The sequence below is a fragment of the Dendropsophus ebraccatus genome, chromosome 4 (assembly GCF_027789765.1).
Source record: "Dendropsophus ebraccatus isolate aDenEbr1 chromosome 4, aDenEbr1.pat, whole genome shotgun sequence".
NCBI classification, from domain to species: Eukaryota; Metazoa; Chordata; class Amphibia; order Anura; family Hylidae; genus Dendropsophus; species Dendropsophus ebraccatus.
In genome coordinates, this window is record NC_091457.1 from 23,936,235 (window position 1) to 23,963,494 (window position 27,260).

The 27,260-nt window shown below is 46.2% G+C and overlaps 2 protein-coding genes across 2 annotated transcripts in view; one reads left to right on the forward strand and one right to left on the reverse strand.

The window, feature by feature from the left end:
• Positions 1 to 1,947: 1,947 nt before the first annotated feature.
• LOC138787945 (chymotrypsinogen B-like) lies at positions 1,948 to 9,147 on the forward strand. Its single transcript, XM_069965269.1, has 7 exons — positions 1,948 to 2,023; positions 2,108 to 2,216; positions 3,519 to 3,593; positions 5,451 to 5,529; positions 5,666 to 5,846; positions 6,359 to 6,504; positions 8,930 to 9,147. The coding sequence occupies exons 1-7, from the start codon at positions 1,972 to 1,974 to the stop codon at positions 9,089 to 9,091; spliced, it is 804 nt and encodes a 267-aa protein (XP_069821370.1). The 5' UTR covers positions 1,948 to 1,971; the 3' UTR covers positions 9,092 to 9,147.
• Positions 9,148 to 25,924: 16,777 nt separating this feature from the next.
• LOC138787944 (C-signal-like) overlaps positions 25,925 to 27,260 on the reverse strand; it is a 28,951-nt gene continuing 27,615 nt past the window's right edge. The window contains exon 6 of the mRNA XM_069965268.1: positions 25,925 to 26,072. Within this exon, the coding sequence (XP_069821369.1) occupies positions 25,959 to 26,072 (114 nt within the window). The 3' untranslated portion in view covers positions 25,925 to 25,958. The remainder of the gene's footprint in view (positions 26,073 to 27,260) is intronic.

Here is a 27,260-nt window from a genome sequence, read left to right on the forward strand (position 1 = left end):
TTACTGAGGAAAGAACAGAGTATTGTTCTGAAACATGTCTATGAGTTGCAATAACTTGCTGAATATAATATAGCGATGCACTGTGTTTCATATACTACATCAGTCCTCATTTCTCACCTGTTTTGTCCACATTGGATGCATTGAGAATGCATCCAGCGCAGACCTAGAGCCAGACAGCGCAGACCTAGAGCCACGGGACTGGTGAGAGGTGGACATTCACCAATTCTTTATATGGTATACATCTTATTTATTAACGGAAACAACAATCATTAACTGTTACAATATATACCATTATATCAAATAGTGGACTGACAACTAACCAAATACAAACACAGTGGTCATAAACATCGGCGACCTGCAAGGGCCCTGCAAAGTCGCCAATAGATAAAACTATGTATTTCTCTATTGACATCCCAAGAATCATGCTATAGATATTTATATATTATATTTTACAGATACATATTTTTTTAACCCTATATGTTTTTTAATTATTATTATTATTATTATTTGCTCTATGTTATACTTTTTGCATGTATATGGTGTGATATACGCTTTAGTAAATTTTACCGATATATTTACCATTATTGTTTGCATTTATACACTACCACAGTAACACCATACTGATCTACATTGATCTACACAATACTAAAGAGTTATGATTTAGCCGTTCCAAGGGGGTCATGCTAGAGAGCCTACTAATAATACATATAATTTGATCAAACCATATTGTCTCATGTACCACGTGCAGGTCCCCTGGATCACATGAGTCCTTACACAAACTCGACACTGTGTCTGCGACCGCAAACCCCACAAAGTGAGCGCAAGCAGGGAAGGGAGGCCATAAAATGGCCCTGCAACCCCAATGTCACTGGACCAAACCACAAGCCCCCCGCCCCCCCCCCCAACCCAGCAGGCACCGCCGGCGGAAAATGCTGCCACCAAGCAACACAAGTGTGAACATGGTCTTACTGCTCACCATTGTCTCTGCAGGTAGAAAGGGAAGAATAGGAGGTACTTGCCATGTGTGCACAAGTGCTTCCTGCTGATTGGGGTCACATGGGTCTTATCCGGAGGAGTGCTAGCACTCAGAAAAGAGAGAAAAGTTAAATATGACATGGAGAGAAAGGAGCTGCTGCACCTCACACCTATGGCCGACACCAGTGCCTCTTGGCTTTATTTAAAAACCAACGCCAGGACATTGGTATATAATTTGATCAAATCATATTGCCTCATGTACCACATGCAGGACCCCCGGATCACATAAGTCCCTTCACTAACTCAACACTGTGTTGGTCGTCGACCACAAACCCCGCAAAGCAAGTGCAAGCAGGGAAGGAAGGCCATAGAATGGCTTCTGCAACCTTAATGTTACAGGACCAAACCCCAATGCCCCCCCCCCCCCCCCCCCCCCATAATTCTAATTTTATATTACTTTTCAGGCTCAGTCGTATAATATTTTCTGTCCTCTGGTCTGTCTTGCCATGCTAGGTGATATCCTATATAAGAAGGAGCATGTTAGTATTATGCTTAATCTACTATGTAAATTTAATTACTACATAATTTATAAATGATACTAAATAACTACTAGGGGGATATGTCATGATAAGCATTTTATGATGGAACATACAGTGGAGCAAGATGGGACAATCTTGAGGATTCCACACACATTTTATACTTTGCTACTTTTCTATGTCAAAAACATAACACAAATCTATAGCTATAAAACTTTTAACTCAATACAGCTATAAATAACTGCTCACATAATGTGGATACAATGACGTCCTGCTCCTCTGGTAACACCTGTCTCACTCACACAGTTTCCTCTACCTCCACATTTCGACATTTTCTATATCAGTACAAGGTTGTGTAATAAGAACATGGACGCTCCTATCTCTAGTAAAGCTCTATGTGTGAATGGCTACTTGTGGATATATAAGCTGCACAAATCCCGTTCATCCTCCACTTCTCACTATGGCATTTCTGTGGCTTCTGTCCTGCTTTGTCCTGTTAGGGGGCAGCTATGGTAAGTAGAGGCATTCAGTATTATAATATATTATGGAGATGACTAGTTCCTTCCATTGATAGCTATTATGTACTTATTCCTCAGGTTGTGGTGTGCCAAGCATCAAGCCAGTCATTTCTGGTTATGCCAGGATTGTGAATGGTGAGGATGCAGTTTCTGGGTCCTGGCCATGGCAGGTGTCTCTGCAGGTAATGTACTGGGATCTTATATACTGTATAATTTACTTATTTTAATGTCCACAATATAAAAGTAAAAAAGAGAACAGACATGTTACTTAACACCTGGTAAAAATCCCCGGACCTCACCATACCCAGTACTCATAGCTAGAATTGGATAGAGCTCAGATTTCCAAGCCACATTTTTCCACTTATAGTAAGAGTATTTGCCTCCAGCACACTAACATTCTAATATCCAATACTAAAAGATTACTGATAAGGAGACTTTATGGAGTGTGTGGTTACATAGCCATGTTCATATCTACAGAGCTTAGAATTAGTTCATATACTGTTCTTTCATCTTGTGTTAAAGGCGGGAATCAGCAGTAATATAAGCCAAAGTCATAGAATTGAGGTTTTGTGACTCATGGCTCGATAATTACATGGCCAGGGCTGCACGGACATCGCTAGTAATGTTCTGGAAGCCCTTTTAATCATCCATTATCCAAACATCTTTTATTACACAGAGAGATGTGCAGCCAAAGTCAATGGGGATCACAGAGATTATGGGCTGAAGTGAAGTGCACTGCCATAAACTGCTTCCCTCTCGTTCTCCTGATCAGTGGGGTCCACAGCACATGAGATCCCACTTTTTACATGTCCCTGTGTCCCTGTCTTTAGCTACCTTTAGGTTATTATCTATTGGTTCATTTCTTAATGGACATTTCTTGGGAACTGTTCTATATAAACAATAAGACTAAGTAGAAAAGATCACCTCAGTGCTACTCACTAAGGATACCTTCACACTACGGAATCTGCACAGAGGCTTCAAGCAGGTTCCGCCGGGGGTCCTTCGCTTGAAGTTCCACCCGTTTCATAGAGTCAATGATATTTGTTGGTGAATTCCGCCGTCCACCCAAAAAATTGACAGATTCCGTAGTGTGAACATACCCTAAGGCTCAAAAAATATATGGCACTCATATGCAGTTCACAACCAGCTGCAGCTAAGCTCAAATGCGCGCAAAGTTGTGCGGTGCTCTGCATATGAAGTTTACGTATGCATACAGTGTAGAATGAAGATGAACTGAAACCTAATTCCATGATTAAGATCGCGGGATAGAGACTCGAGGGCTGAGTCTCCATCCCCCCATCTGAATTATGGAAATAAGTTTTGCTGAGTGCCACATCTTCAGTCACACTGTATAATATTCTATACATTCTAATATATCAGGTTTACAAATAGAAGATATTTTATTAAATCAATTGTAAAATTTCTAAAAAGTGAAATCCTCGATGGTAAAACATAACATTGTTCTTGTGGTTTTGTTTAAACATCAGAGCAGTGGATATCACTACTGTGGTGGTTCTCTGATCAGCGATCTCTGGGTTGTCACTGCTGCTCACTGTGAGGTCAGGTAAGTTATGTATCATGTATTGTATAGTAAAGCTCTTTTAAACCATAGATAGACCAGCCTTCATGGGTTACTGTGACCCATGCTGCCAGCTGTGACCACTACAAGTTGGTAGAATAAATGTTATTGTAATGTTATCTTTAAGAAATTAATTCACTAATTCCTATAATATTTAGTTTACTGATTGTAACGCTAGGAGTTGTGGACCCACTGTACCACCACTAGCAATGACTAAGCCACACCAGGGACTGGATTCTAAAGGTCCTATTCCACGGGCCGATGGGTGGCCCAGTCAATAATGTAAACGAGCGCCGATCTTCTAGATCGGCGCTCGTTTACTGGGCCTATTCCACGGACGATAATCGTTTAGCGATGTCCTTGCAGCCCTTGTTTAAACACCATACATTACCTACACATGTTGCAGAGCTTCTTCTATGCTCCTTCTTCCTCCCGGTCCCGTGTGCAGCAGCAACTTTGGTGTGGCCTGTCTTAGGTGACAGACTGCTCAGCCAATCACTGGCCGCAGTGGTCCTGGCCAGTGATTGGCTGAGCGGTCTGTCAGCTAAGACAGGCCACACCGAAGATGCTGCTGCACGCGGGACCAGGAGGAAAAAGCAACACAAGAGAAGCCTTGCAACATGTGTAGGTAATGTATGGTGTTTGTAAGATCGTCGGTCGGTGGGCGCCCGATGATTTTAGGTTTGAACCTAAATAAACGATCAGCCGATGATCATTGGCTGATCCTTGTCTCTATTCCACAGCCAATTCGGCCGATTATCGCTCAGTAGAATAGGCCCCTAAGGGGCTGCTGGTTTTAACCAGTGTCCACCGCAAGGTGGGTTGGACTTGCGGTGGCAGGTGACCTCCAGGTCAATATCCCTGGCTTGGCTTACTAGCGGTGGCGGGCAAGGTGCAGCTGGAGGCACACGTAGGCTGGCAGGCAGTATTGCAGCAGGATTCACAGCTGGAGTCAGGGCAACAGTCATGAATGGCAGGACTCACAGGCAGGAATCATGGGCAGGAGTCATGGGAGAGTTGGGACCACACTATAAGAATAACAATGAGAGACTCTAACACAGTGTCAGGGTGGAGGCAGGAATTTATAGGGGTGTGCTGGTGTGCAGTAACAAATTAAGGAAGTACTATCTATTTAAATCTGGGAACGACGACACTCGCATGCCCCAGAAGGTGGGGATTCACACATTGGCGAGGAAAACACATCAAAGAAACGTGGAGCACTGAGGTGCCAAAGGTGAAGCGGGCATGTGGGCTCCGGTGTCCACAGATAGCGGAGAGCGAGTGTGGCAGTGGCCCATAGCACGGGATGCCGCCACAGCCCTTACACGGATTCTGACATCATTTAACCCAATTATATGATGTAAAGATTAGAGATGAGCAAATTTACTGTAAATTCGGGTTAGTGCGAACATGGATGCTCTGTATTTAAACCCCACTGCCTGTATAAGATTGGAGAACACTGTAAATTCACTCATCTCTAGTAAAGATAAAGACACTTACCATACATAGTGGAGGTAGGAGAAACCAGCCACATCTACTCATATATCCCAATACTTTGCTAAGCTACATGGACTTCATTATAAGGGCTCTCCTCACACTGACGTGGCGGCTTTACCTGGAAACAATGACCCGAGGGAATGATTGTGAATATTCATAAAGTAATTACTATATATATATGAGGAAAGTATAATATACTGTCCATTGTAGAGTAAAGCTTTGTGTATATCCTACTAATAGAGAGAAGTGGTGATAAAACTGTATGCGTGATATTATAGAACTCTAGATATCATAAATATCATATAACACCAGAAAAGTAATATGGTTGTACATCTCTATATACAGTACCTCTGACCATGTAGTTCTGGGTGAATATGACCTTTCCAGCAATGCTGAGCCTATTCAGACTAAATCCATTGCTAGGGTAAGTAGAAACCTTTGATTTCTTTTATTTATTTATTTTTTTATGATTCGTTCATTTTGCCTTTTTAAATATAAAAATGCACTTACTATCATAAAAAGTGAATTTAAAGTGTTTTTTTTTTGTTTTTTTTTTACAGGTCTTCTCACACCCTGGGTTTAGTTTTTTAACTGCTGTAAATGACATTGCACTTGTGAAGCTGAGCAGCCCTGCTACTATCACCGCTCGGGTGTCCCCTGTGTGCATTGCCGCTAGTGCCGATGTATTCAGTGCTGGGGAGAGATGTGTCACTACTGGATGGGGTGACACAGATGGCGAAGGTAAGTATATACTACCAGACAATAGTGACAGATATAAAAAAAAAATGTTACCCAATACAGTTATTTAGGCTATTATTTTCTTTTAGGGTTCACACTACGTTTATTTCAGTCAGTATTGTGGTCCTCTTATTGCAACCAAAACCAGGAAAGGATTAAAAACACAGAAAGGATCTGTTCACACAATGTTGAAAATGTTGAAATTGAGTGGATGGCCGCCATTTAATGGCAAATATTTGCTGTTATTTTAAAACAACGGCTGTTATATTGAAATAATGGCAGTTATTTACTTTTATATGGCGGCCATCCACTCAATTTCAACATTGTGTGAACAGAGCCTTTCTGTGTTTTTAATCCACTCAATAGTGAGGACCACAATACTGACTGAAATATACGTAGTGTGAACCCAGCTTAATGTGTAACCAAATCTAGTGATACCGAGCCAGGTATCAAATAACCCCACTGTGATCTACAGAATTTCAGAGAAATGATGGAAATGTTGTTTTTCCTTTAAGCCGGAACAAGTCCAAGTAAACTGCAGCAGGTGGCTCTGCCTATTGTCACCCATACTGACTGTCAGACATACCTCGGAAATGAAATTGAAATCAAAATCGAGAGCAACATGATCTGTGCTGGAGCATCTGGAGCCTCTTCCTGCATGGTATGACACCAAACATCTCTGCTCATGTTCAGTTTATAACCTACTTTACTCACAATACTCCAGTTTCTTGTACTTTTGACAGATTTTTTAGAGAATAATGGCATTTGTTTGTATGTAGACGTATAGAATTCTTGGGGGAGATTTATCAAACATGGTGTAAAGTGAAACTGACTCAGTTGCCCCTAGCAACCAATCAGATTCCACCTTTCATTCCTCACAGACTCCTTGGAAAATGAGAAGTGGAATCTTATTGGTTGCTAGGGGCAGCTGAGCCAGTTTCACTTTACACCATTTTTGATAAATCTCCCCCCTTGTCTTTCGTTCCCCATATACCATCCTTTCATCCACACCTTCTCCCTATTCCTTGGCTAACCTTGATGGACGTGTTTTTTCAGCCATTCTATGTAGTTATATAATATATATAGGCACTACACTTTGCACAAATCAATAGTACAACCAAATGTAATAAAGGGCCTCCCTTTACTTATACTTTTAAGACGGCCTTACATTTGCAAGAACTGTTTGCCGGATGTTCATTTAGGAGTTAAATCTCAGTTTTGTTTTGTTTTTTAATACATGACATTCCCTCCCTGTACAATACTCCTCTAGTGTTGTGTTATCACTCCCAGAACAATAGCATGGGGGGAGGGGGGGTTAATAAAAATCCAACATGCACGGTCCTTCTCTCCTCTGACTTTTTTTGACTGGGAAGATAGATATAGATAGAGGCCCTATTATACCAAGCGATTATCTTCTATATTTGGTCGATTATTAGCTGTTACGGCCGATAATCGCTTGGTGTTTAGCTAGTGGTAAAAGGCAATGATCAGCCGACATGCACAATGTTGGCTGATCCTTGTCTCTCAATATGTTCAAAAAAACTACAACGATAAAGACGATTTGCTGGTTGACGGTCCATGTTATAGTTTCGCCACTATCTCTTATGGGCTCCCCTTTCGCAGCTCTCCATGGCCCCCCACGGGGAACAATGAGCAAGTGAAAACTGACCTGTCGGCGCTTGCTTGCTCCTCCGAGTAATAAGGCCTTTTGACTGCCTGACAAACCTGTCAAAGCCTGGTCATGGTTGACAACTAACACTTGAGACTCTGCTCTAGTATATACTAGATTCATAAAGGGAGAGGAATCATAAACAACAGGCACATTCAACACGCTGCAATACACTGACCACCACATTGTACATCCTAATGGTCCCTCATAAAGTCAGATATACAGCGTATGCCTTGTACTTACTAGATCAGTTTTGAGGAAAGTCCCAGCTCCTGAACATGAAACAAAGCTGAGTTATACATTGTTGCTTACCGTCTGGTCTACAGACATTAGTGAAGATGCAAGGCATTGCCACTTAGGGTCCTATTCCACGGGACGAGGAGGGCCCCATTCAACGATGTAAACGAGCGGCGATCTGCTAGGGCCTGGGCCTATTCCACGGCCCGATGATCGTTGAGCGAGGGCTGCAAAGACATCGTTACCGATGTCCTTGCAGCATCATACATTACCTGGCTGTAGGGCTTGTCCTCCGCTCCGTCTCCTCCCCGGGTCCCCCGCGCTTTATCTTCTGAGTGGCCGGTCAGCTGACAGGCCACACAATTACAGGCCGCGGCGGTCCCGGCCTGTGATTGGCTGAGCTCTCCGTCAGCTGACCTGCTATTCAGAAGATAGAGCGCGGGACCCGGGGATGAAGACAGCGCGGAGAAGAAGCCCTGCAGCCAGGTAATGTATGATGATGCTGCTGCTGCTTCTTCTCAAAACGTCGGTCGCCCGCCGCGCACCGCTATTCAACCGTAGCGATGCGCGGTGGGGGAATGATGATTTTAGGTCTGGCCCTAAATGAACGATCAGCCGATGACACGATCATCGGCTGATCGTTCTCTCTATTTCACCGAACAATAATCGTCCGAATCGGGCCAAATGGGGCCGATCCGGACGATTATCGTTATTGTGGAATAGGGCCCTTACCCTCTTTTAGTCCGTGAGCCAGAATCTCTACCCCTGAGTCAGGGAGTATAGGGCGAATCCAAATCGGCCATCAAATCCAAAATGTTGACTGTTTAAGCAAAACCTCCTGAAATATATTTTTTGGCCATTTTCCTCATCACTGTCAGGGCTTCCAGTTGGATTAAAAAAAAAAAAAATCTAATTTCCATATTAAATAATAAACCAACAAGATCTGTTCATCTGTAGTAAATATATTTATATGGGTCAGTATTAGAGGAGTATTAACATCCTCGGGTCTCCTATATGTGTTTGCATTCCCTGATCACATGTAGATATTGCATCTGAGATCCTGAACTATCCCTCATTATACTGAAGCTCATGTAAAGAAGCTAATGTGCACCTAACATAACCCATAGAAAGAAACTTCTATTCATACACATATACTTACGTCTTTTCTTCTAATTTTCAGGGTGACTCTGGTGGGCCTCTTGTATGCCAGAGAAATGGAGCTTGGACCTTGGCTGGCATTGTATCATTTGGAAGTCCTACTTGTTCTCCTTCTTCTCCTGCAGTATACGCTCGAGTCACCTCCCTGAGATCCTGGCTGGATCAGACCATTGCTGCTTACTAAAAAACCTACATGTTCTATATCTTCTGTTCTCAGTGAACTGTATTTAGTCTCAACAGTAAAGGACTTTAGTTTTATTTTTTATACTGTCATGTATCACCTCAGTAAACTTTTACCTAATGAAAACAATTTGCTGGACTGTCAACTAATTGTTTATGCTCTGTCTTTGGAGCAAAACGGCAAAAAGGAAACTGGATATGGTCCGAAACTGCCGAGGTTCGGGTTCGTATGAACCCGAACGCTCGGCATCAAATTCCCGCTGTCTGCCCGCTCCGTGCAACTGGTGGATACAGCGGGAGGACCACCTGGAAAACTGGGATACAGCCTATGGCTATGGCTGTATCCCAGTTTTCCAGGCGGTCCTCCCGCTGTATCCACCCTCTCCACGGTGCGGGCAGACAGCGGGAATCATTTCCGAGAGTTCGTGTTCGTACGAACCTGAACTGAACTCGGTTCGGACCATCCCTAAATGACATCTAAAGGACCCCACTGACATAAAACAGAGTCCATTAGGTTTTCTGCATGAGGCCCGGCATTTTACCAGATAAATTAGTGCAACATGCCATGTACCAGTCAGAGCCTCCGACACAGGTATAAATCAAACCTAATGCCCATGCAATATCCCCATGTACTATCCAATACTCCCAATGTGTAAGAGGGTAAGAGGGTGGCTAGGAACAAAATGACAACATAATAGCCTTCATAACTTTAGGAGATTCTTTGTACCAACACAACGGTCCATAGCTCTAGTCAGGGCGTCCAAAAACAAGTTTCTTTTTTTGGGGATATCCTTCTGCCTAGGTTTAGGGCACAGGTAATAAGGATTATATTAGGGACACTATGGGGGAGATTTATCATACTGGTGTAAAGTAGAATTGTCTTTGTTGCACCTAGCAACCAATCAGATTCCGCCTTTCATTTTTCAAAGAGTCTGTGAAGAATGAAAGGTGGAATCTGATTGGTTGCTAGGGGCAACTAAGACAATTCTACTTTACACCAGTTTGATAAATCTCCCCCATATGTATTACTGAGGGTGTACAGGTGTTGCTAGGAAGAGGACACCTGTGTGGTGGCTGGGAATAGTTGTTTCACTATTAGTGGTTTTATTATGTGGGTTAATGCTGTATAGCATATAGCAATGAATTTTTTCCCTGTGATGGGGGAATTAGAATCTGCCTCACAGGGGGTTTCGCCTATCTCTGGATCAACATAGTAGGATTCCTTTAGGTTGAACTGGATGGACTCTTGTCTTCTTTCAACCCTATAAAAGGGGTATTCCAGCAAGTGGGCTATTTTGGGATCTGGCCAGGGAGTAGGTGGCTGAGAGAAAAGACGTCCACTCACCTCCCTGGATCCAGCGGCGGGTCCCGTATCGCGGCGCTCCGGTCCCCGGCCGCTTCCTGGTGTCTGACGCGGGCTCGAGACGTGACGTCTTAAGTCCGCTCAGCCAGTCAGTGACAGAGGCGGGATCCGTTTCAAGTCCGCTCAGATCCGGCCTCTGTCACTGACTGACTTGTGATGTCCCATCTCGAGCCCGCGTCAGACACCAGGAGGAAGGGGCCGGGGCCCGCCGCTGGATCCGGAGAGGTGAGTGGACGTCTTTTCTCTCAGCCACCTTCTCCCTGGCCAGATCCCAAAATAGCCCCCCCCCCCTGGAGTACCCCTTTAACTATGTAACTATAGGTAACTATCTTTTCTGATGGTATGTGGGGTGTCGTTTATTGTGAGAAATAGGTAAAAGACAGACATGGGAGATTAGCTGAATTTTGGCAAACTTCTTTACTTAAAATGGTATTCTCATCTAACCAACTGGCAGAGCTCACTAAGTTAAGTACTTTTGTGGCTAACTCGACTTTTGGATATGGGATGCCCCCTCGCTACCCCTTGAAACAACTCCAACTACAATAAAAACCAGCCAAAGATAAAACTGTCAGGTGCTGGTTAACAAAAAAGAAAGACAAGGGCGTTCCCTTGTGCAATATCTCAGATAATTCTTCTGTAGAAGTGTGCAGAGGTCTGGGGGTTATCCTACTCCCCTGAAAAGGTTGTGCTAGAATATATGCACAACTCTACACAACACTTGCACAGATGCGTCAACGTAGCTCCTCCGAGGACTAGAGATGAGCGAATCTCTAGTTTAGCGGTTACGCTAAACAGAAATGTAATATACGTGACATAGCGTCTATATTCAAATCTCGGTTCCCACGAGAGTTTGGACGGAGTTGTTTACTAGGCGCAATTCACTAATAGTTAATACGTCTGGCAGAGCCGTAGAATACATAAACACTCGGCGCTTCCCTAATATAAGGTACAGGGTAGCTATAAGTATAATAGATACAAATAGTATAGTTGTAATAGCGGTGAAAAAGTTACAAATATCTATAGAATAAATACTTTATGGTGGACATCTATCCTTAGGGAAGGTGAACGAACTATAAATAATTAAATTAGGAATGTATATAAGTATGAATAAATAATAAATAAACACCTGGATTGATAAATATCAGTAAAAATAGATTGTTATAGGTTAAATATAATTTATAAAAATAAGTATGTCTACAAAAAGTTTACAAAGTGTCAGTCTGTTAGAGAGTACAGAAATCTCCTAGGGGGGCCGGGGGCCGCACCTCCCTTTTTAACTGGAAGCGATCGCAACAATCGCTTCCAGTTAAATGTAAGGAAGTGTTCTGATTGACAGAGCGGGAAGCCGTAGGCTTCCCGCCCTGTCAATCACTCTTGTGACCGCAAGCAGAGATTTGCTTGCGATCACAAGAGTGTCGCAAGCTCCGTTGCGAAGTGCCGCCAGCGCCATCACTGACCTCAGTGTGCACCGCGGCGGCTAGGACTTCCGGTTCATGGAGCGAATACCGGAAGTCCCAGCCACCACGGCGCACACTGAGGTCAGTGATGGCGCTGGCGGCACTTCGCAACGGAGCTGCTCACCTGTCAGGAGAAGAGGAGGCCGGCGACCGACGGGGGATCGTGTGGTTGGGTGAGTAGTCTTGTGGGGTTTTTTTTATTTTTATCAGAGGGGGTAAGATAAGGGGGGGGGGGGCTGTATACAGGGGGAGGACAACATAGGGGGGGTATATACAGGGGGAGGACAACATAAGGGGGGCTGTATACAGGGGGAGGACAGCATAAGGGGGGCTATATACAGGGGGGGGACAACATAAGGGGGGCTGTATACAGGTTGGAGGACAACATTAGGGGGGCTGTATACAGGGGGGGAACAACATAAGGGGCTATATACAGGGGGGAGGACAACATAAGGGGCTATATACAGGGGGGAGGACAACATAAGGGGCTATATACAGGGGGGAGGACAACATAAGGGGCTATATACAGGGGGGAGGACAACATAAGGGGCTATATACAGGGGGAGGACAACATAAGGGGCTATATACAGGGGGAGGACAACAGAAGGGGGGCTATATACAGGGGAGGACAACAGAAGGGGGGCTGTATACAGGGGGAGGACAACATAAGGGGGGCTATATACAGGGGGAGGACAACATAAGGGGGGCCTGTATACAGGGGGAGGATAACATAAGGGGGCTGTATACAGGGGGAGAACAACATAAGGGGGGCTGTATACAGGGGGAGGACAACATAATGGGGGCTGTATACAGGGTGGAGGACAACATAATGGGGGCTGTATACAGGGTGGAGGACAACATAAGGGGCTGTATACAGGGGAGGACAACATAAGGGGGGCCTGTATACAGGGGGAGGATAACATAAGGGGGCTGTATACAGGGGGAGAACAACATAAGGGGGGCTGTATACAGGGGGAGGACAACATAATGGGGGCTGTATACAGGGTGGAGGACAACATAAGGGGCTGTATACAGGGGAGGACAACATAAGGGGGGCTGTATACAGGGGAAGGACAACATAAGGGGGGTATATACAGGGGAAGGACAACATAAGGGGGCTATATACAGGGGAAGGACAACATAAGGGGGCTATATACAGGGGAAGGACAACATAAGGGGGCTATATACAGGGGAAGGACAACATAAGAGGCTATATACAGGAAAGGACAATATAAGGGGGCTGTATACAGGAAAGGACAACATAAGGGGGGCTATATACAGGGGAAGGACAACATAAGGGGCTATATACAGGGGAAGGAAAACATAAGGGGCTATATGGGGCAAGGACAACCTAAGGGGGCTATACGGGGGAATAGACAACATAAGGAGCTATATGGGGGGTAGGGATGGCCAACATAAGGGGGCTATCTATATGGGGGGATGGATAACACAAGCGGGCCAGTTATAAGGGGGATAACACAGGGAGCCATCTAGAAGGGACACTGGTTGGGGGCAATTTATAAGGAGGACAACACTGAGGAGGCATCTATAAAGGGCACTACACAGAGGGGGACAACAATGGGGGGCATCTATAAGGGTAACTATACTGGGTGCGGTGTGTATACAATAGGGCATGCACAGAGAGGGGCATCTACTTTAGTGGACTACACAGAGGGGTCATCTATAAGGGGACTACACAGAGGGGGCTATATACTATAGGGCAGGAATAGGGAACCTTGGCTCTCCAGCTGTTGCAAAACTACAGCTTTAGCTGTGGCTGTCCAGGCATGATGGGAGTTGTAGTTTTGCAACAGCTGGAGAGGTTCCCTACCCCTGATATAGGGAATGCACAGAGGTTGTCATCTACTGTAAGGGGATTACACAGAGGGGGATCTCTACTATAGTAGAGGCACACAGGGCCATCTATATGGAGAACTGAACAAGGGGCCATCTACAAGGTGTGTACACTAATATATATATATACACACACACACACACACACACATACACACGCTACAAATAGTCAGGGCTAATCACTGAGAGAAGGTGTAAAGGGGACAATACAGATGTGTAGTTTGTAGAGAGATGAGGATGGTGACAGAGTGAGGAGCCTAATATATTTCTCTCGCAGATTCTGTGGATTCGTGGCTCGGAGAAGCTCTCATAACGGCCCAGGACAGATGGAGAAGAAGATGAAAAGGGAAGAACTCCGATCAGAGAAGACATCCCCCTGTGAGTCACTAAATCTATGTGCACTGTAACGTATATAGTGTAGAGCTGGGGCTACCTCTATATGACTGTATGAGGGGATATTGATCTTTTTTTTCAGAGGATTTTATTCAGTAGCAGCGGTGGTGTTAGTCAGTATTTGGTGGTGTTAGTCAGTATGTGGTGGTGTTAGTCAGTATGTGGGGGTATTATTTGTTACTTGTAATCTGGTGTGGTGTTCATTGGTCTTAGTATACCAGATTTGGTCAGTAACAATATGGTAGCAATGGTTGTGGTGTTGCGGTAATATTTCCCCCTTGTATACTGGTAATATTGGTCTCAGTATACAGGATTTGGTCAGTAACAGTATAGCGGTAATATGTATGGTGATACTATTTCCCTCCTGTATACTGGTTTATTGGTAATATCGGTCTTGATAGACAGGATTTGGTCAGTTACTATGTAGCGGTAATATGTGTGGGGATATTTGCTCTTTGTATACTGGTGTTATTGGTAGCTGTATGACTTGTATCTAAGTATACAGTGCTATCATGCAAAAAAAATTGTCTTATAGCCCAATTACACCGGCCAATAATTGGTAACAAGCGCTCCTAGGAAGTCAATTCAGCCGATGATCGGCCCATGTAAAAGTGCCAGAGATCTGCTGACATGCAAGCAAATGTCCCATAGTCGACTGATTTGATCTTTTGTGCGGCTAAGATCATTGCTGTCGGCTGCACATCACCTGCCCTGCTGATTAGCAATCATTTGCAGCCCTATGCTGCCCCATATCACGCCGTGTTAATGGACCCTTATTAATGTTACCATAGATAAGTGCGGTGGCAGAAGGGTGGGCCCCAAGAATGATTTCCCCTGGTGGGCCAAGGCACTCCAGTCCGACACTGGCTGTAGCAGCGTCAGGCTTCTCCCGCGCCGCGCTCCTTTACCTCAGACTGCTGCACGGGGGTGAGTATTGTAACCCCCGGGGGAGTTACTGTGTGTGTTTGGGTCTGCAGGGATAGTGTGTGGGGAATGGTGATCAGGTAGTACTCTATGTGTGTGTATGGGTCAGATGAGGGTAGTGTGTGTGTGTGTGTAGGAGAAGGAGGATGGGGGTAGTGTGTGTGTGTGTGTGTGTGTGTGTAGGAGAAGGAGGATGGGGGTAGTGTGTGTGTAGGAGGATGGGAGTAGTGTGTGTGTGTGTGTGTGTGTGTAGGAGAAGGAGGATGGGGGTAGTGTGTGTGTAGGAGGATGGGAGTAGTGTGTGTGTGTGTGTGTGTAGGAGAAGGAGGATGGGGGTAGTGTGTGTGTAGGAGGATGGGAGTAGTGTGTGTGGAGGAGGAGGATGGGAGTAGTGTGTGTGGAGGAGGATGGGAGTAGTGTGTGTGTGTGTAGGAGGAGGAGGAGGATGGGAGTAGTGTGTGTGTGGGAGGAGGAGGATGGGAGTAGTGTGTGTGAAGGAGGATGGGAGTAGTGTGTGTGTAGGAGGAGGAGGATGGGGGTAGTGTGTGTGTAGGAGGATGGGGGTAGTGTGTGTGTGTAGGAGAAGGAGGATGGGGGTAGTGTGTGTGTGGGAGGAGGAGGATGGGAGTAGTGTGTGTGGAGGAGGATGGGAGTAGTGTGTGTGTGGAGGAGGAGGATGGGGGTAGTGTGTGTGGAGGAGGATGGGGGTAGTGTGTGTAGGAGGAGGAGGATGGGGGTAGTGTGTGTGTAGGAGGATGGGAGTAATGTGTGTGAAGGAGAAGGAGGATGGGGGTAGTGTGTGTGTGGGAGGAGGAGGATGGGAGTAGTGTGTGTGTGGGAGGAGGAGGATGGGAGTAGTGTGTGTGTGGAGGAGGAGGATGGGGGTAGTGTGTGTGTAGGAGGAGGAGGATGGGGGTAGTGTGTGTGGAGGAGGATGGGGTAGTGTGTGTGTAGGAGAAGGAGGATGGGGGTAGTGTGTGTGTAGGAGGAGGAGGATGGGGGTAGTGTGTGTGGTGGAGGAGGAGGATGGGAGTAGTGTGTGTGGAGGAGGATGGGAGTAGTGTGTGTGTGTAGGAGGAGGAGGATGGGGGAAGTGTGTGTGTAGGAGGAGGATGGAAGTAGTGTGTGTGTTGGAGGAGGATGGGAGTAGTGTGTGTGTGTGGAGGAGGAGGATGGGGGTAGTGTGTGTAGGTGGAGGAGGATGGGGGTAGTGTGTGTAGGTGGAGGAGGATGGGGGTAGTGTGTGTAGGAGGAGGAGGATGGGGGTAGTGTGTGTAGGAGGAGGAGGATGGGGGTAGTGTGTGTGTGTAGGAGGAGGAAGATGGGGGTAGTGTGTGTGTGTGTGTGTGTTTGTGTAGGAGGATGGGGGTAGTGTGTGTGTAGGAGGAGGATGGGGGTAGTGTGTGTGTAGGAGGAGGAGGATGGGGGTAGTGTGTGTGTGTGTGTGTAGGGGGAGGAGGATGAGGGTAGTGTGTGTGTGTAGGGGGGCAAATGGGGGTAGTGTGTGTGTGGGGGGTCAGATGGGGTAGTGTGTAGGGAGCAGGTTTATTGTAGGCAGAGGGGGGAACTTTATTACTATGGTGGGTACAGTAGCTGCTATATTACTATATAGGGGCATAGAAGTGGGGGGGGGGGGCATTTTTACTATGGGGGACACAGCAGGGGGCAATAATACTATATTTGGGTGCACAGCAGGAGACATTACTACTATATGAGGGGCACAGCAGGAGGTAGTATTACTATGTGGGGGCACAGCAGGAGACATTATTACTATATGGAGGCACAGTAGGAGACATTACTATATGGAAGCACAGCAGGGGACATTATTACTATATGGAGGCACAGTAGGAGACATTACTATATGGGAGCAAAGCAGGGGACATAATTACTATATGGAGGCACAGTAGGGGCATTTAACAAAGTGGGATAGCACAGCAGGGAGCATTATTACTATATTTGGGTGCACAGCAGGGGATATTCTGTATGGGAATGCTGCACAGCAGGGGGGCTATTCTATATAGGGAGGATGCTGAGCAGGGGGGCTATTCTATATGGGGATGCAGCACAACAGGGGGAGCTATTCGATATTGGGATGCTGCACAGCAGAGGGGATGCTGCACAACAGGGGGGATTCTGTATGGGGATGCTGAACAGCAGAGGGTATGCTATATAGTAATGCTGCACAACAGGTGGTATTCTACATGGTAATGCTGCACAGCAGGAGGGAAGTTCTATATGGGGATGCTGCACAGCAGAGGGGGGCATATACTGTATGGGGTCTGATGCATGGGGGGCATATACTTTATAGTGTGTGTTGCACAGGGGGCCATATACTACATGAGGACTGCTGCATGGGAACCTATACTATTTGGAGGCACAAGGAAGCACAGGTAGGGCATATAGGGCACAGAGGAGACCTAATTACTGTTTGTGCTGGAGCAAGGAGCCTAAAATGTTTTTCCTGGCAGATTCTGGAGAGAAGGGTTATGGCTGGGACCGAATGGAAAAGAAAGAGAAAAGTGAGTGACTCTGATCAGAGAAGACGTCAGCTGTGAGTCACAATTTCAAATACTAGCCTATGTGATCGTCTGTTTAAAAAAAAAAAATGTGTGTGTGTATATATATATATTGTAGCATAAACAGTCCATAACAGAAATATAGCAACACTGTGCTTAAAGACCAAAACAAAACAAAAGGTCTTGCCCGTCTGGGCGCTAACTAACACAACAGGTTACCTCTCTGGCACTTCGATAACAGTATCGCAGGGTATGGACAATCCCCAGCAGCAGTGGTATCCCTTGCTCCCAGCAACTACAGCATGCAGGCTGTTTCCTCCTGGCTGAGAGCAAGGACCTGTACACTGTGTGAGCTTTTTGCCTTCTCAGGCTGATTGGGATCAGAGCTCACCTGATCCCAAAACCCACACTGGATCGAGGGGGAGGGAATGGCAGGTCCCACTACCAACCTATCCGCCATTCCAGTAAATCCGGCCCGGAAAACTTAAACAACGACTCAGCAGCATACCACTGCTGAGCAACCGATCTCTCCCAGATTTACCATCTCACACTAAGCTGTAACCTAGGTGAGATGTACATCACCTCGCACACTTTACCAGTGACATGTCTACAATATATATATATATATATATATATATATATATATATATATATATATATATATATATGTGTGTGTGTGTGTAACGTCACTGCAGAAGTCAACTCGGGGCCCGTGACCCGGATGTTTTAGGACCCTAGCAACGCCCCTGCCCATGGACACTAGATCCTGTCTGTTCCCTCAGCCTCAGCCTATGGGAAATGGAGCAGGGGGAAAAGGGGCTGGGCTGAGCAGGGACTTGTGGGAGAAGGCTGGAGAAGGAGGGGAGCCTGGAGCCATCTTGGAAGGAGCAGCATGGTCTAAAGCAGGCATGTCCAAAGTCCGGCCGGAGGGCCATTTGCGGCCTGCGTTCCGAACTTTTACGGCCCCCCAGGTATCCAGCTTGCCATTATCTGCCTGTGTTATAAAGCATATAGCATGTAGCATGTAAAATGGTCGGCCCTCGCACATGTTCACTTCATCAAATTTGGCACTCTTCAAAAAAAGTTTGGACATGCCTGGTCTAAAGAGACTGTGGCATACCCCCTGCAAAGAGTAAATTCTACTTACAGGCAGACAAGAGAAAGGGTCTGCTGCACCCAAGAGACTACATCCTGCAGTGAGAATAGAGACAGAGAGATCAGTAGCTGTATCATCTGCACAGAGCATCCAGGTCCTGCTGACAGGAGGATTCTGCCTGTGACCCCACAGCAAGCACCGACTCCTGCAATCATCACCCCTGCTGGAGTTATAGTCAAGACAGTAAGTGCACCACCACATCCACGTGCAACAAGTTCCTGAGTAACTGGGCCCCAACAAAAGACTAATCTTATAGCTGGCCAGCAGACTATCAGTGAGTCATAGGGGCAGATAGGAGTGTGCTTTTGGTCTTTGACCAGAGACTGTGTGGGGTGTTAGTAGTTGGGATACACTACTGTATATTGTTTTATTACTACTGTTTCCCTACTAGGGTTTTCCCTTATGCTGATTTGTCATCTGTTCCCTACCTGTTTATTACCTTACCCAGACAGTTATCTCCCTGTGGTCTCCCTTTCCCCTAATAAATCTGTTATTATCCTGTTACTCCTTCTCTGGAGTGAGTGTGTACTGAAGCTGGGCAGGGGTTTTCCCAAATCAATCCCTGGCAATAACATTAACAATTTACTGCATACCCAAAGAGCTGCAATCAAGATTTGGGTGGAGGCACTGCGCTATAGTGAGGTGAGGGCTACATTACTACACACCCTGCCTACAGAGGTCGGCCCAAAGGGGTGTTACATCTTTTTTTTGTAAAACTGTTTATTTTAATTTTACAATTTTTCCAATAAACAAGACAACGAACATCAGTCACAAAGAAGTGCATAGACATTTGTGAGGAATACACAGCAATGTAGAACAAGTACCAATTTGCAATAGTGACAATAGAGTAACAGGCGAACTACAGCAGCCTAGTAAGTGGATATGCATCACTGCTTCTCACCTCAGTACCCAGGAGAGAGCACTTATTCGCTAAAGTGATACAACATGGCAAATCTCTGTAGTCACATTTCGTACTTCAGAACAAAAACAAAGAAAACCCATCCAAACAGATAAACGGACAAACATACACACAGACAAACCAACAGACAGGGGGGGACAGGGGAAAAGACACTAGGAAGGAGCTAGAGCGCCCAAAGTCGTGTCCCACGGTTCCCATATTTTCTCAAACTTTTCCACCCTATTGTCGTTCAGTGCAGTCAAGTATTCCATCCGCCTGATTTCCCTAATTCTCTGAATAAGCATATCTCGGGTTGGGGCCTGCGTGCTCTTCCACGTGGCAGGTATCGCACACTTGGCCGCTGCAAGGATGTGCAGGAGGAGTCTGGCTTCTGGTTTTCTCAACTGTTTGGGCGGGACATTGAGTAGGTATGTAAGTATATCTAGTGGGAGTCGTTTGCGTAGGATCGAGTGTAACAAGTCTCTAACTACTCTCCAGTACTGTTGTATTAGCGGACACTCCCAGAATAAATGTATCAGTGTGCCTTGCGCTTGGGAGCATCTCCAATACAGGGGAGACGTAGCCGGGAACAAGCGGTTCAATAAATCAGGAGTGTGATACCAATGCATGAGGATTTTATATTGGTTCCCCTTATAGCTTACACATGCTGAGGCCTTCACCGCTTGGGACCATATAATTTGCCACAGAGTGAAAGGGATGCGTCTCCCCAGATCCGTCTCCCATTTAGACATGTAGCTCCAGCCCCGGGAGGGGTCATCAGGAGGGAAGGCTAGCAAGTTATGTATACTGGTGATGAGTCCACTAGTAGATGTGTTTAGTTTGCATAACCACTCAAAAGGAGAAGGTTTAGAGAAAGGTCCGTCTTCACACAGGGAAGTTGCATATTGGCAGAGGTCGTCGTAGAAGTGTCAGGCTAGCGGAGGTAGGCCATATCTATCCTGAAGCTTAAGGAAAAGCAAGATGGTCCGTTTTAGGGGGTCTATGATGTCGGCATAGTGAAAGGCTTTAGCACGTAACCATGGGTCGATTGCCTCTGCCACCATACCATTAGGGATGGCAGAGGTGTACAGGAAGGAGGTCAAGGGGGAGAACCGAGATTGTAAAGCAAATTTATCCCTGGCTTCCACCCATACTTGTCTCGTCAGTCGCATGGGGCCTAGCATATCTCTATCTGGGATATCGAGGAGGGGGTTCCAAATTAAGACACTTGGATGAATGGGCGCCAGCCACAGCTTTTCGATTTGCGTCCATTTCGTGTACGCCCAAAGAGACGTCCACGCTGGAACTCTGCGGAGGTGAGTTGCTAAATAATATCTATGGACATCTGGGACTCCCAGACCCCCGTGGTCCGTTTTTGCTGTGAGGATCTGAGCTGAGATTCTATGACGCCCATTCCTCCAGATGAACTTCAGGAGTACCTTCTGAAAGGAGAACAGGAACTTTTTGGAAATTGGGACAGGGAGGGTTTCATACAGATAGAGAAGCTTCGGGAGGATGGACATTTTTACGGCCGCTACCCTACCCAATAGGGACAAGGGGAGAGGGTCCCATTTAGAGAGGAGCGACGTCACTTCCTGTAGGAGTGGTGGGAAGTTAGTTTTGAACAAGGTGGTGAAGGAGGGGGTTATGTTAGTTCCCAGATACCGAAGGGCATTATTTTTCCACTTGTAAGGGAAGGAGGACTGTAACGTCTCAGTCACGGAAAGTGGAAGGTTAATTGGCAAGACTTCCGTTTTTGTCTTGTTGATTTTATAGCCCGATAACCTCCCATACTCGTCCAAGATGCTGTGTAGGTTAGGGAGGGAGGTCTGGGGGTCACGAAGGGTCAACAGAATGTTATCCGCAAATAAAGATAATTTAAATTCTTTCTCATGAATCAGTATCCCCTTGACATCAGGGCTAAGTCGTATGCGAGCTGCCAGTGGCTCTATACAGAGGACGAACAGCAGGGGCGACAGGGGGCACCCCTGTCTGGTCCCATTATGTATGGATATGCAAGGGGAAATTGCATGGGGGAGGCGCACCTCGGCAGTCGGGGAAGAATACAGGGAGCATATTGCGGACAAAAAGGGCCCCGAAAATCCAAAGGCTTTCAGTGTGGCCATTAGAAAAGGCCAGCCCAGCCTGTCAAAGGCTTTTTCCGCGTCTAGGCTCAAAAGGAGCCCTCCAGCCTTGGTCTTATTAAGGACTTCAATTAGGTCTATGGTTCTTCGTGTGTTGTCCCCCGACTGACGATTGAGTACGAAACCCACCTGGTCTTTGTCGATGAGTTTCGGAAGGAGCGCTCCAAGTCTATTCGCCAGTAATTTTGTGAACATTTTTAGATCTGAGTTTAACAATGAAATGGGCCGATACCTGTCACAGTCTTTGGGATCTTTATTTGGTTTGGGCACGACCGTTATGTAGGAATCAAGCATTCGTTGTGGGACAGGAGATCCGGAAAGAAAGGAGTTAAATAGGGGCAGGAGGTGTGGGGATAACTCAGCCGAGAAGGTCTTGTAGTACGAGTATGGGAGGCCATCAGGGCCCGGAGATTTCCCGTTAGGGAGTTCCTTAAGTACCTCAGCAAGTTCCTCATGGGTGAGTGGACTATTCAGAGTGGTCAGGTCATCTGGTAAGAGGGTTGGCAACTGACAGGAAAGTAGGTATTCCTGAAGGGCCCTCGCTCTAACATCTGGGTCGGGTGGCAATTGGGAAGGCAAAGAGTATAGGTTAGAATAGTAATCAGCGAACAATGATGCCATGCGCACCGGGTCGTACGCCATACCCCCAGTTGAGTCCCTAATAGCAGATGGCGACTTCGTGCATCTATTATCCCGGAGCTGGGCTGCCAACAAAGAGTGTGCTTTATTGGCTTTTTCATAATATTTATGTCTCGTGTAAGTCAGTAATTTTTCCACCTTCAGAATTGCCAAGTCTTTCAGCTTTGCACGAGTCTCCACTAGCTGCCGGAGTATACGAACCGACGGGGAAGTGATCATCTGGGTCTCCAATGTTCTGACCCGTGAAGCTAGGTCCTGCGCCTGGAAGTTTGCATCCTTCTTCAGCTTAGTGGAGAGTGCTATACAGTGCCCTCTAAGAACTGACTTGTGGGCCTCCCATAAGGTGGCCTGTGAAGATACACTGCCCATATTCAGTTGGAAGTAGTCATTGATACATTTTCTCAAAGAATCTCTATGGGCCGAGTGTTTCACCAAGAGCTCGTTGAGGCGCCAATGGCAAACACGACGAGGTGTATGTATATCTTTGAGATCAAGGACCACCGGGGAATGGTCTGACCAAGTAATCCCTGGGATGTCAACATGATCCGTCAATCTCAGGCCCAAGATATTACCAAAGAAAAAGTCAATGTGAGTGTGGACTAAGTGTGGGTGAGAGAAGAAGGTGAACGACTTCTCGTTTGGATGTGTCACTCTCCACAGGTCAAACAGATCATGTCTCCTAATCAGTTGTCGGAATTTCTGAGATGCAAGGCTCACAGCCTGCGGGGTAGGGCCCAGGGTCTGAGGGTGGCGGTCCGTCGAGGGTGAGGACGGTACATTAAAATCACCCCCCACCAGAAGGGTTGGGGAGGAGAGCGTGCTTGCCAGGACACTGACTTTATTAAGTACTGTCACTAAAAATTTTACTTGACCCGTGTTGGGGCTGTACACGTTACAAAGAACCACAGGGGAACCCTGCAGGGTACCTGCTAGAATTATATAACGGCCTCCCGTGTCTATATCTGAATGTGTGACCAGGAGTGGGCATGATTTAGAGATCACAATCGCTACCCCTGCCCTTTTCCTGTCTAGTGCCGCCGAGTAGGTCGTTGGGAATTGAAAATGGGCAAATTTGAATGTGCATGACCCGTCATGGTGCGTCTCCTGGAGGAATACTATGTCAGCTTTTAGAGCTTTTAGCTCCCGAAGGAGAAGGCGCCTCTTAACGTTTGAGTTGAGGCCCTTTACACTAAACGTGATCAGACGCACCATGACAGGGCATGAACAGATAGTATATCTCGCATACCTTGTGGACCACTTAGCGCGGCTACCCGGTAAAGGCAGGGCAGGTCCCATCTCCAGGCAGAAGGCACAGCTGGGAATCGGAGTAAACAACAGAGTAAACATCAGCTCTAATAAGAAGGGGGGGAGGAAGAAAAAAACATAAATAACTCACAACAACATAAAAACACCACATCAAACAAGAGAACAACAACATTTCTACTATCTACGTGACCATCAACTCACTCGGACAGTCCCTATCCAAACACTCGTAACAGATGAACGATGTTGAAGGCCCACTGAGACCCTACAAGGCCACCCAGGGGCTAATAGGTTTTAGATAGGAGGGGGGGGAACGAGGCAGACGCCTCAGCTAACAGACACTCACTGTCTAAAGAGTTGTATATATGAAAAAAATAACACTCTATCTACATCCAGCTCAGAGCTAACCCGCAATAAACAATAAGATTGGAACAGGATTAAGGCAGTTAAACGATAACATGGAGAAAGCAAAGGGGGGATCCCTATATGGCTAAGAAACAATCGCCATCAGACCCATCAATACCCCAGCAGGGGCGTAGAAAGCACCGATGCTATGGCACAGCTCCCAGTTCAGCGGGGGTTAGACCTCGGGGGAGATCGGAGGTCAGGGGGAGAGCGCATCTGAGAACCTCGCTTTTTCCTTTGACGAGTCGAGGTCCACACTGGCCTGGGGGGAGGTGGTGGGGGGATCAGCTCCCAATCCGGTAGGTCTGGTAGCGGAACGTCCAGGGCAGAGCAGAACTGATCCAAGTCTTCTGCAGAGTGCAGGGTCAAGGTTGTACCATTCCGCCGAACGTTGAGGCTAAAGGGGAACCCCACCGGTAGGGGATATTTCAATCCCTGAGGCATTGAAGCAATGGACGTAATAACCTGCGTTTCTGGAGCGTCACCCACGACAGATCAGGAAGAAGCTGAATATAGGTTCCTCGGAAGTTAATGTCATTCAACTCTCTGGATTTTTGCATAATGGCTCCCTTAAGCATGAAATCAGTCACACAGCAAATTATGTCCCTTGCTTGGGAGCTGCCACCTCTAGGTCTGAGGGCTCTGTGAGCCCGATCTAGCTTTATCTCGTGGTCCTGTGGTGCACCCAGGATTTGATTAAACAATGCAGAAAGAATTTCTCTCAGATCTTCAGCATGTGGGGATTCAGGGAGGCCTCTAACTCGTATGTTGTGTCTGCGCCCCCTATTATCAAGATCTTCTAGGTGGCGTTGGTAGTCCCCCAGAGCATTATGTTGTGCCAGAACAGTGGACTGTAGATCCATTATATAGGATCTGGTGTCATCATGGTCAGTTTCCAGAGAGTCCACCCTGTTCCCCATCTGCTGCAGGTCATGGCGCAACGCTGCAATTTCCCCTCAGCAGGCAGCTTTAACTTCATGTATCAAGGCCTTAAAGTCCTCTTTGGTAGGTATATTACGGAGGTATTTACTCAGGGGGTGATCAGGGGCCAGGTTGTCATCATCAGATTCCAATGGAGGCGATCCCCATGTCCCCACAGTTCCTGCATGGGGGAGCTCAGTATGCTCCAGTACATGTAAACTGTCCTCAGAGCCCATAGAGAACCAGTCTGGAGGTGAGGAGGACGGCCCAGGTGGGGGTGCTATTCTGGGGCCTTTGGTCTTGTTTGGGGGCCTAGGTGGCAGTGGGGGCTGCTGTGATGGGGCAGGAGGGTCCGGCTCCTGTAATGAGGAGGCCGCGTCTTCAGCGGCAATGGCGGCCGCCACGTGTGGGGCATGGTTACCTCGGTCCACGCCGCCGTCATAGGATGTCGGGCTGCCATGGTTGGAGGCAAGATGGGGCGAGTCCGGGGCTCCCTCGGGCGTCTCCGCTGCCTCTCTGTGCTGGGCCAGTGGGGGAGGATGCTCAGCTAGTCGCTGCAGCGCCGGGCGTCCCGCCGGCGCCATCTTGGAATGCGCGGCGGCCTGGTCCGAGACCCAAAAGGTGTCCAGGGGGCCCGGAATTACGGCTCCCGGTGCCTGGGATTTGGTGACCGTCTTCTGGGAGCCTCTTCTGGTCATGGTCAAGGTGCGTGGGGACCCGATGGCTGCGGATAAACTGTGTGGCGGGTCAGCTCTGAGCGGAGCTCTGCAATGTGCGTCCGTTTACTCCGGCATCTAGACACGCCCCCGGGGTGTTACATCTTATTGCATTTTTTTTTTTTTTTTTTTTTATTAGGTATAAACATTTACGACAAAGCAATCAACATAAAGTGAAAAGAAGCAACAAATGCAAAATAAAAATCTTTATTCACAGATATTTCACCAGGGCATTACATTTCCCTCCCAGTTAATGAGAATTCCAGAATGCTTCTCAGAAAGGCTGTCAAGGACCTGGAGAATTCCTTGGACACTCTGCTCCACTGTAAGAGGGGCCTGAACAAAATAGTTGTAAAAGTTAAAGGTTGAGGCTTTCTTAGGATCGATTCACATTTTTTTTTTTTTTTTTTACTTTTTTTATTTTTATTGTATATTTTGAAACAATCAGCATATAAAAATTACAATACAAAAAAACACACTTTTCCCCCGTACATCACAAATACTTTACAAAAAAGAACACCAAAAACAAAATAGCCCTCTTCCACCCCCCAACCCCCCCTCCCTCCCATCCCCCTGCCAAGAGAGTACTACTCAACAACTTTATCTCATATAAAATTTCTCATATCTTGTCATACACCTTTCCCATTCTTTAATGTTTGGAACCCCAGGGGCCATCCATCCTCTAGCTATAATCAGTCTAGCATAGAACAATAACCTGATTATTTTCTGTTTTGTTTTTCTATTTGCTTTAACCTCCAAGGTTTCTCCTAATATACTTAACTTTGGCTCCAGCTCCACAACCACTCCTGTATATTTCAAAATATTATCATGAACCTGGAGCCAAAATTTTCTTAACTCTACACATTCCCAAAACATATGCAGAAATCCAGCCTCCTTTTGGCCACATTTAGGACATTCGTCAGTTTCCCTCTTTTTAATCCTGTATAAAAAACTTGGGGTATAATATAACCGATGTAGAATTTTAAACTGTATTATCTGGAAGTCCATTGACACTGAGACCATCTTCATATTTTTTAATATATTATCCCATTGATTTTCCTCAATCCAACCTAGATCTTCTTCCCATTTTTTTTTACTTTTCTTACTATGGTCCTGATCTTGTCTTAAATTATTATACATTATTGTTAACCCTTTTTTTCTATGTTCTGAGTCCTAATTCTTTCAATAAATTTATTCGGAACTGAGAAACTTCCCTCATTTTTCCTTATGGTCAGGTCTACAGCACTTTTCAATCTAATATAATCAAACCAAACTCTCTTGTGTAGATGAAATTCCCCTCTCAATTCTTCCCAACTTTTAATTCCCCCCCCCCCCTGATTATATCCCCAATGTAATTTATACCTGCTACCCTAAGATTCTTCAACTCTCCTAACTTATATACTTCCTCTAAAAATCTATTTTTCCGAATAAGTGCAAAATTGAGGATACCTTTTACCTTCAATATCTTTTTAATTTCCTTCCATGTTCTTACTAAATCTTTGACCATTACCCATTGCTTCCATC

Coding starts and splice junctions, on each gene's coding strand:
- LOC138787945 (XM_069965269.1), top strand. CDS start 1,972: ATGGCATTTCTGTGGCTTCTGTCCTGCTTTGTCCTGTTAGGGGGCAGC. Junction 2,024..2,107: donor CCTGTTAGGGGGCAGCTATG/GTAAGTAGAGGC, acceptor CTTATTCCTCAG/GTTGTGGTGTGCCAAGCATC. Junction 2,217..3,518: donor CAGGTGTCTCTGCAGGTAAT/GTACTGGGATCT, acceptor TAAACATCAGAG/CAGTGGATATCACTACTGTG.